The sequence below is a fragment of the Centroberyx affinis genome, unplaced genomic scaffold (genome assembly GCF_046629955.1).
Source record: "Centroberyx affinis isolate AG114_WGS23_722 - 3 ecotype Tasmania unplaced genomic scaffold, CSIRO-AGI_Caff_v1 ptg007492l_1, whole genome shotgun sequence".
NCBI classification, from domain to species: Eukaryota; Metazoa; Chordata; class Actinopteri; order Beryciformes; family Berycidae; genus Centroberyx; species Centroberyx affinis.
In genome coordinates this window covers 1-10,158 of record NW_027283779.1, presented here as the reverse complement: position 1 = coordinate 10,158, position 10,158 = coordinate 1, and the positions used below count along the sequence as shown (strand labels likewise).

General features: G+C 42.8%; 1 protein-coding gene across 1 annotated transcript; it reads left to right on the top strand.

Moving 5' to 3' along the window:
* Nucleotides 1-372: 372 nt before the first annotated feature.
* LOC139639624 (microfibrillar-associated protein 3-like) lies at nucleotides 373-6,094 on the top strand. The gene is made up of 3 exons (XM_071513763.1): nucleotides 373-583; nucleotides 1,240-1,563; nucleotides 2,625-6,094. The coding sequence occupies exons 2-3, from the start codon at nucleotides 1,311-1,313 to the stop codon at nucleotides 3,365-3,367; spliced, it is 996 nt and encodes a 331-aa protein (XP_071369864.1). The 5' UTR covers nucleotides 373-583; nucleotides 1,240-1,310; the 3' UTR covers nucleotides 3,368-6,094.
* The last annotated feature ends 4,064 nt before the right edge of the window (nucleotides 6,095-10,158 follow it).

Sequence of the window (10,158 nt, the reverse complement as noted above, 5' to 3'; positions counted from 1 at the left end):
ACTCAATTAGTGCATGTGTTCAACCTGGCAGAAAAATTGTGTTTTGTGTCAGTCAACGATAAGGTAGGCTAATACTTCTTAAACGCACTTCATCACATATTACCATCATAACTAACAGTCGTTTAAATGAAGTTCGTTAAATTAGGTTGATAGGCTAAAAGACGTCCACGTTTGTTCATCGTTTGTCTTGATTTTCCGAGAAAATAGCACGTGAATGCAACGCTGTTTAGAAGCCGACATGGAAATCCCGAATGTCTGACTTCCCTGCCAGCACGTGAACGCACAACAAGGTGAGCGAGCGTCCAACGCCAGGTTCTGACTGACAGGTAACCACGCCCACTATTAAAACGAACCAGGAAGTGGACAGACCTGTTTGGTTCGAGTGTCAGTGAAAGCAGAGCGACAACAACAGGCTGCAACTAATATTTGTCTGTTTTTCCTCAGTGATACAGTTTAATCCTGTGTGTCAGCACGTGGAATAACAGTTTGTAGTGTATAATCTTTGTCTTTGCCGAGACTTTTTTTATATTTTGGTCCGAGCAACAGGTGGAAGGGGAATCTGTGCTGACTGATAAACTATCAGGTGATGTATTGGTGATTTTGCTGTTTGGTGTGTGGATTTTTTCTTGTTCTGGAAATATCTGTTGGCAAAATCGATGTTTTGAGTGTTAGGGTTGGGAAAATGTTTTGTAGATAACTATTCAGTTGGTCTGATAAGTGTTTTTCAGCCATCTCTAACAAAAACTCAAAATAAGATTCCTAGTTTGTCTTTGGTACTCAATACTGAGTTAATAATGACTTTATGGTACTTATTTATTTTTATCTCCTAACTTATCACTATTGTCACTATAATATTACTATAATATTTATATTCATAGTATTGCCATGATGTCACATGCATTTCCTACCAGTGTAGTGCTTTACCATACACACAGCTCATTGACTGTGGCTGTCATTTGATTATAATCACCTGTTAATTCATTAAAATCACCTGTTATTTTCCTACCAAGATGGCCATGTGGTGATGGAACAGAACAAAGACTCATAAATGTGCTGTGATGTTTATATTTATTATTCTAGGATCACATAATTTTATTGAGTTTATTTTTACCGGACACATTTATCAACATTTTTGTAGCCTAAATTCTGACGTTAAAATCACTAACAGCTACTGCAGTGCTTGTGTGATTTCTGTCCTGTAACCCGCGGGCCTCTTCCTGTCCCGCTCCTGTTCGACAGGTTCTTGTCTGGATGTGAGCTGAAACTGCTGCTCCTCCTCCTCCTCCTCCTCCTCCTCCTCCTCCCCCGACATGCCTCCTGCCTCAGAGCTGCTGCTCGCCGTGCTGCTGCTGTGCGGGCGGACAGGGGCGGGCGCAGCGGCCGTGGCTCAGAACCGGTCGGAGGCGGAGGCGGCGGCCCCGCGGCGCCCCCCCGGTCCCCCCGCCCCCAGGAGCATGGTGGTGAAGGAGGGATCCGGCGCGCTGATCGAGTGCAACGTGACAGGAGCCCGAGATGACGTCCAGTGGTACAGCTCCAGAGGGCCTGTCCCGGGACAGGACGGAGGTAACAGGAAGAAATGCATCGCTGCTGTCGGGTCTAAACCTTGTATCTCCAAAATTAGGGCTGCAACTAACGATTATTTTCAATATCAATTAAAATCCCCATGAAATGAACTCCCATTACTTTTACTTCCTGAAAAACAGAGTATCTTTAACAGTGACCTCATGCTGCACCAGTAGGCGTAAATATAAATTTCAACCAATGAAATCATCACAGATTTTTGAACAGTCCCGCCCCTCCCATCAAATAAAACTGCCTTTCTCTCCTGTTTCAATAATGATAATAATAATAAACTTTATTTGTATAGCACCTTTCATACAAGAAATGCAGCTCATAGTGCTTTACAACAAAGAAATTACATGCACCAAGTGCTTCACATAAAACTTGATAATGATAGTGAAAATAAGATAAAGAGGAGAATAGAATACATAGAATGCATCTTCACATGACAATAGACATAGAATGAGCATAACATACGATGGAAAATAAAACCCACTGAATAAAAATAATAATAATAAAAATAAAGTTAAAGTTACAATAAGGAAATGCCTCAAATCAAGGAAGTAAAGATGGCATTTCATGGGGTCTTTAATCATTCAGTCTATGCAAATGTTGTGTTTTCAAATGTTGCCAAGTCTCTGAAACTTGAATGAAACTAGACTAGGGCTGAACGATTAATAGAAATTTTTATCAAAATCGCAATATGGCCTACTGCAATTTTCAAATCGCAGGAGGCGCAATTTTTGTTAAAGGTGAAATGTGTCAAAATACCATTTTAGATTAAATATTGTCGTGCTGCAGAGATGTCCTGGCCTACACATCATATTCTACAGACTTAAGAAAACATCTTTGGTTTGGTACAGATCCCCGCAAAAATCACACCATAATCATTTTAATACGTTTTTCAGTGAAAATGAGAATAATGATGTAAAAATTATCATTCCCTCTAATATCGCAAATCATATCGCAGTTGCAATATCAGTCAAAATAATTAGATATTTTTTTTCAAAATCGTTCAGCCCTAAACTAGACCGCACCTTTCACTACCTGTCTCTTTATTCAAGGTGAGAAGTGGCAGATTGAGGATCAGGGAGCGCTGAACATCACTGTGGTTTCCTTCGAGGACCGCGGCCGCTACACCTGCGTCTCCTCCACCGCCAACTACACCGTCACCCTGCGGGTCGCCCACACCGACAGCGGCCTGGGCCTGTACTACGTCATCGTCTGCCTGGTGGCCTTCGCCGTCACCATGGTCCTCAACGTGGCGCGCCTCTGCATGGTCAGCAGCCACCTGAAGGAGACGGAGAGGGCCATCAACGAGTTCTTCCGCACCGAGGGCGCCGAGAAGCTGCAGAAGGCCTTCGAGGTCGCCAAGCGGATCCCCATCGTCACGTCGGCCAAGACGCTGGAGCTGGCCAAGGTCACGCAGTTCAAGACCATGGAGTTCGCCCGTCACATGGAGGAGCTGGCGAGGAGCGTCCCGCTGCCCCCGCTCATCCTCAACTGCCGCGCCGCCGGGGAGGAGGCGGCTCCCGACGCGGCGGAGGCGATCGGGCAGTGGCAGGCGATAGCTCCGCCCCCTTCTGACGGAGAGGGGGAGGGAGGAGGGGAGGCGGGGGAGGCGCTACTGGCAGATCGAGGTGGTGGAGGAGGAGGAGGAGGAGGAGGAGGCAGTCTTGATATCAAGGTGTCAGTCCACCCGCTTTCTGAATCTGTAGGTGAGGAGAGCCGAGAGGAGGAGGAGGAGGAGAAGGAGGAGGAGGAGGAGGTGGAGGGGTGCGGCCCCGCACTCGAACCAGGCTCATGAGAGTTGGATGTAGGCAGTTTCTGAGGTTCAAAGTCCCATGAAGAGAAACATGAATCTTCTGAATTGTTATGTAAAGTGTCTAACCACAAGGTGCTCCAAGGAGGTGATACAGCCCAAAACAAAATCAGAAAAGTATACATTTCTGTATAATTCTTGTACTCAACACAGAAAAAAAAAAAAAGTAAAAAAATAATTTTCTCCATTCTTCCTTCATTCTTTAAATGCTGAATAAAGGCTCGTTTATTGAACCAGCACTCAGGGGCGGGACGTTTTGATTGACGTCTCCTAGCGAACCCATGGTGCTACACTGGGGAAAACCCAGCTAATGCTAGTCAGTTTGTCTTTCCCAAAAAAAGGTTAATGAGCCCAGTCAGTTGCAACAATGGCACAGTGATAAAATCTGTATTTTATCTTTTTATTCATTCATATTTCTCATTACTGCTTCCTTTGTTCTTTGTTATCTCCTCAGATGTAGCGGTTGGCTGCAGAAATAATTATAGTCATACTGTTTTTTTTTTTAGTTTACATTCTCTCCTGTGGCTGGTGAAGGTATGCTCACTAGTTTGAGTAATAAGGTTTTGAAGGATAATAGGGACTCGTTTAGAGCAAGTTCGTAATTTATTGTTTTGTGCAAAAGGTTTACAGACACATAAATAGAGAGAGCACCCACTGGACCACTCAGTTGTGGAATCGGACCTCTTTGGTTTACCACAGAATATACAGTAATTGTACTGTAGTTTGAGTGATTGCTGTAACGCTGAAGAGCATGTTGTACTATTTTGTAATAACTCTGGATCTTGCTGCATGCGATTCTAGAAAGTTGTTTTACAGTTCATGGTGAAGCTGAAACTGTAATTTTTGCTGCAGCAGAAAAAGAAAAATCTGCCAGCTCCTAGCAGGTGGCAGGTGGTCATTTCCCACCCCGGTAACACTGGTAATATTCCACTGGGTGGCGCTGTTGGGTTAAATATCAGCCATTTGGGCATTCACTCTCTAGCAATATTGTTTTCGGGTCATTTTGCCCGTACACTTTGATGCCTTATGCTTGATAATAAACAGAAATAAACAAGAGGTTTACTGCATGAGACTCAGAGAGCCGACGTGTCAGCTTGGTGTTGCCACATCAGTCTTGGCTCAATTAGTGGATTTTTGAGGAAAGGTATCCCCAGTTACACTGAATTGGAGTATTTCAGTTGGTTATAATTACTGATTAATTTTAAATACATTTAAGACAGTTTAACAAGGTGATCATTAATCTAACTAATTACATTTTGAAAGTAATCTTCCCACTCTCTCTGGCTCTACTCCCATTTGATGCCCATCTAGATTCCCTGGTAGCGCTTTACAAGGCTTTAGACCAGTGTGTTAACCTGTGGGAAAAGTGTAGAAAGTACACAGTGACACTCTTTATGCGCTCATTAAAACTCGTAATCACGCAGCAAACTCGTTTAATTTAATTCGGAGAGTGTAAAAATCCACACTTAGGCTCAGAGTTAATTGAAGAGCGGCTCCAGAGCCAGATCAGCTGTACGAGTGGACAAACAACTCTCCAAACTCTCCTGTGACTGAAAAATCAAACACTTATAAACACGGGAAAATGCTGCGTGTGTAACTTAAACGAGTGTAACACCTTGTTCTTCAATTGCACCCTTGTGAGTAAATGCCGCACTGTGTTTGGGAGCGTTCATCAGGCAGTGTTACTGTGGAGCTCAGTACTTCTCCCCAGAGGTTAACACAGCGCATTTTAAAGTAAATTGTTACTGTCTGCCCTACCTGTGAAATATCAGGTTGGATTGCAGCCCAAATAACAATAACCTTGGTCCTGTGAGTTGAATAATTTGAAAAATCCATCGCTGTTTCCTTCCCCGTCCTCTCCGGAGGCAACCTTATCTAAATAGGATTGATTGGCCAGAGCTATCATTCATCATGGCGAGCCGAAGCAGACATTTAAGGAGAGGAGGAAGGAAGATTTTAAGGATAGCAATTCACACCGGGCCCTCGGGTGTCATCGAGGTAAACTCAACAAATTGATTGGGCTAAAAGGACGGACGCTTCCACAAACTGTGTGTGTGTGTGTGGGAAAGAGAGAGAGAGAGAGAGAGAGAGAAAGAGAGAGAACACAAGCATGTACATGAGATTGATTAGCTTAAAGGACAGAGTTACACCAACTAATGTGTGTGTGTGTGTGTGTGTGTGTGTGTTTGTGTGCATGCAAGCATATACTGGAGAATGACTAGTCTCAAGGACAGCGACTTCCACAAACTGCTGTGTGTGTGTGTGTGTGTGTGTGTGTGTGTCTGTTTGATTATGCATCATGAGGGTGCATGCGGTGGACTTAGGCCTCTTGAATTTAAATTGCCTATATAAAAAGGGGTCAGAACAAAACTGTTGCTAATTCCCTTTTATTTCCAATCAACCTCGAGCAACAAGAGCAAGAAGCCAAGGACAGTAGATGATGAATTTGATAGCATGGGCTGAAAAGTGCTTGTCATATCCTTTAATTAGAGGAAAGACTTTGTGCAGATGCTCTTCAGCAGCAGCTGTGATTAGCTGTTTTTCCCGTTCTGGCTGTGTGTGTGCATGTGTGCGTGTGTGTGTGTGTGTGTGTGTGTCTGTCTGTCTGTCAGTTGTCATTGTCGGAGTGTCAGTGCTGGTGTGTTCACTGAAGGACGATCAAACAATGCAGACTTTTTTTTCTCTCTGTAAAAACAATAGATTCATTGCGAGCGTCCCTTTTAAAATGAGAGGGGTTGGGTTGGGGAGGGAGGAGGGGGGGGGGGGGGGGGGGATTTGTCCTTCCAGTTGTTGTTTGTCTTATTGCATTGACAAAAGCCCAATCTCAACTATGTCTAGCCTACATTGTGTTGACGCTAGCAAGGTTCAAGCTTTTGAAATTAAATCATGAATGTCAAAGAAAAGCAAACACAATTTAAAAAAAAAAAGCAAAAGGCTCACTACTTTGTGGTTGCAGATTGTGCAGCCTGGTGTTGGGCATCTAGGCCGTCTCTTCTTCTTGACATCTTGAACAAAAGACGTCAGCACTAACTGGCGTAGCTCCTGCGTAACGTACGGGCCGCTTTCATTCGGGATTTTGTTCTACCACTACGGCTGCCGGAGGGTGTGTTGCATCATCTGAAGCCCCTCGGTTCCCTTCAGGACCTGCTCTGTTTTTTTACAGTCTGTGTTCAGGACGTTGTCTGCTGCTGTGATTATCAGCACTCTGGTCGAACCTGCCGCAGCTCCGTCAGACCCATAATCAAAGTGAAGTACGTCCTCCTGGGTGTTATTGTGTTGTTTCATTCAGCGGAGGCTCGCCGCCCAGTGAACACACAAAATCACTGCTTTCAAGGACATCGTCAGTGACTTCCAACTTTGTTTCTTAAATGTGTTTTTATATTATCATTTTCCTGACCGTTCTGCCTTAGTCCAGCCCTCTTCTTGTGGCGATATGTGAGGTTAGTTGTATCACTGTGCTTGTTTGTGGACTTCTGTATATCAGCGGCTTTTGGTATTGTTGTTGCTGCAGGGGTTATTTCTGCTCAGGGTGATTATTATGAAGGAATAAATGTGTTTGAAACAAATTAAAACCATGGGCATCTGTCAAAATGGTCTGCGGTCATTCATTCTCTTGCAAATGTTCATTAAAATAATAATTGGATGTCTTGTTAATTAGGGCAACAGAAATGTACATCAGCAGTGTTTTTTCTGCATGTCATTAATTCAGGCCCTGCATAATGGATTATGGCTAGGTGTGATGATAAGAACTAGCTGCACATGTTTGCATTTGCATTACAATTTACATTTTAAAGGGGAGGTTCAGTGACTTTGGAGGCCTGTCACTAATCATCAGTTTTTGAGATTTTTGGTGAGAAATCAGCACCAGCCTAGCTTAGCATTTGTTAGCAATGCTACTGCAAGTCAATAGGGTGTGAAACCATTGCTTTCAAAATCGAAAGTGCTTTGAGCAAGTTCTATTATGTATTCTTACTATTACTACAGCTATGGAAGTATAGGGAATGGCTTGCAAGTGATTTTAAGAGTTATGGTTTCATACTCCATTGACTCCATTGATAATAGGAGGTGGTCAGTTTATTGCTGTCACAGAGAGCAGTGAGTGGAAGCCCTTAAAACACCTGTGTGATTGAACTGAATTTAAACAAGCTTTAGTGTTGTGTACACAACAGTGTAAAGCATTTCAGTACATTATGAATCAAACCGTAAGCTACATTTCATTCACATTAGAAATAAAACACTAAAATAATAAATACAGGTAGAGGGAGAGAGTTCAGCAACATCTAACATTCATCTCCCATTCAACTTTGACATCTACAGCTTTGAATCACCGCAAGCAAAAGTAAAACCTGCATGGTTCAGAATCTGAAGTTTTCCTCACCTGTCTATAACATCTAAAACATTAAATTAATTTTTCGCAGGGGGGACTCCGCGTTCATTTTACATCCCATTTCTAAAACATCAGGCTCCTCGTAGCCATTACAATAACTGCAAATTACACCCAATTCTCCTGATGGTGTAAGATATGAATGCCAGACAGCATGAAATGTAAAGGCACATATAAATGAAATGGGGGGGGGGGAAGAATATTAAATGAATCCTGCTGTGATTCAAATTGAAAAATAAAACACACTAGCCTTTTTTCCCAAATCCATGTTGGCTTTTATCTAACCCTTATCTGAAAAGATTTTTCAGAAAACAGGCCGTGATGACGAGCCTGTGCTAGCATGGGAGTGAAGTATTAGACATACAGTATGCATGAGGAGAGAAGTTCAGCCTGAGTTATCACTGTAATCTAGAAGAGGAATAGAAAAGAGTGATGAAATGCAGTATGTAAACTAATCCCAGTGCAGAAAAAATACAGTTTCTCCCCATCTGAGGGCATCATGAGGCAAATTCAGGTCAGTCAGTCAGTCAGTCAGGTAACGCTTAGTGAGATGTCACTTCATGAGATGGCCTCTGACTAAGAGATGGCCTCTTCAGTCCCATACTGATGATGCCATATTGGATCTCGCACAGAGCCACACTCTTCACCGTCAATTTACAGACATCCACATCTTCTGCTGTCCTGCAAACCTTTACGGTAGGTAACGTTATTACCTGTGGGATGTGACACTGGTGGAATAGGTAGGTACCGATAAACATGTCACACTAACCAAGCATTGCTCTCACACTGACTCCCACTCTGCCGTTTACATACATCCACGTTTTCCGTTGCCTTAACTTTAACGTTAGGTAACGTTATTACCTTTGGTATCTAAGTGACGTTAGTGGAATTATTTAACCGATAACTGTGTCGTAATGCTTCAGTGCATTGAATTGAATTGAACACACGTGCTGTCTGTACAGGATCTGTGCTTGTTTACTACATTAATGCACTTTTGGACTCCAAGTTGAAATTTGCGTTGAGGCAGTGTTAGTTGTTAGTCGTTTTGTTTGGGCGGAATAGGGAGCCAAAGTGGAAGTATAGGCCGAGGGCTTCCAGTGGTTCACTAGCGGCTAAGTGGATAATGTGATTTTTCCATTGACCGCGAGGTACTGTATGTCTGCTGCAACTAAACAAAGCAACAAACGGTGTAAGATTCACCTTTCTATCTAGCATAACCTTTTAGACAATCTGCACGTTTCTGTTATTTTAGGGCATACAATTACAGAAAAGACGATGGAGAACTACAACGTAGAATGTAACAACTGTTGGTAGACGCTGGTTTTCACCTCTTGAGATGCAATTTGGGACTTTGCTAAAGTCTGAGTTCAGGCTCATGATAGTCTCTGCTGACATTTTTCACAGTAGCATGTGAAGCTGCAGCTAGCTAGCTATAGCCAGGAGATGAAACATTCCAACTAGCTAACTAAAAGCCTGCTGGATAGTGTAGTTTGGTAACTAATTTTGTCATTCATGTAAATAATACGTATGAATTTTTGTGAAATTAAGCCAAACGAGATGTGTTGATACTACGACATATTTCAAAATTAAAGCCATATGCATTTTAGATTTCTTATATCAAGTAACCTCGGATGGATCGAAATCAACTTCGGCTCCCTAAGCTGTGGGCTTGGCATGCAGCCCACATCCTTTGCACATAAACATAAAGCACAATGTTGCTTTGCTAATCACAAGCAAAGATAACAGGAGAAAGAGTGCTGCATGGGTTCTTCTGTATTTCCAATGGACAAAATCCATACAATATCAGGTGCTCTTCGGAATGGGCATTACATAATGCCAATAACAAGATCTGTCTGAAGATAGCTTTCTTTAAAGTGTGGATGGTAGTCTTTGAAAATGTCCAAGGCACTCTGATTAGGTGAAAAAGTAAAAAAGTCATTTATTGACTTTTTAACTTTTTTCAGCCATGTAGTCTTTTTACTTGTATCGTTTAAACATTTATGATTTCAGAGACTCCCCACTGAAAATTCCCAAGAATCCAGCAACCATAAGACAGTTTCTACACAGGTTATAAAGACTGTATTATTTGTATCCAAGCAAAGCTATATATTGCATAATTAATTTTGGGGGTTTCAAGCCTATTTGATGTCCTAAATTTGAGATAACCTGTAATAATAAGGTCAGGTGCATCAGGGAACCAGTCCGGGTCAGAGAGCCATGAAATTGCACACGTCCTGACAAAAAGAAGGGTCGCTCCTGCTGGGATGATTCTCCACAGGGTCCCGCTGCTGTAAACGGCCCTACTGTCAAACACTAATGTGAAATAACGGCTGTCGCAGCGTCACAGTGGCAGGCTTGGGTCACTGGGGACCGGGGTGAAGGTATTGGGGTC

What these genes read in the sequence shown, in the direction of transcription:
- LOC139639624 (XM_071513763.1), top strand. Translation starts at nt 1,311, where the DNA reads ATGCCTCCTGCCTCAGAGCTGCTGCTCGCCGTGCTGCTGCTGTGCGGG. An exon ending in TGTCCCGGGACAGGACGGAG is followed by an intron (nt 1,564 to 2,624) that starts GTAACAGGAAGA and finishes TCTTTATTCAAG; the next exon opens with GTGAGAAGTGGCAGATTGAG.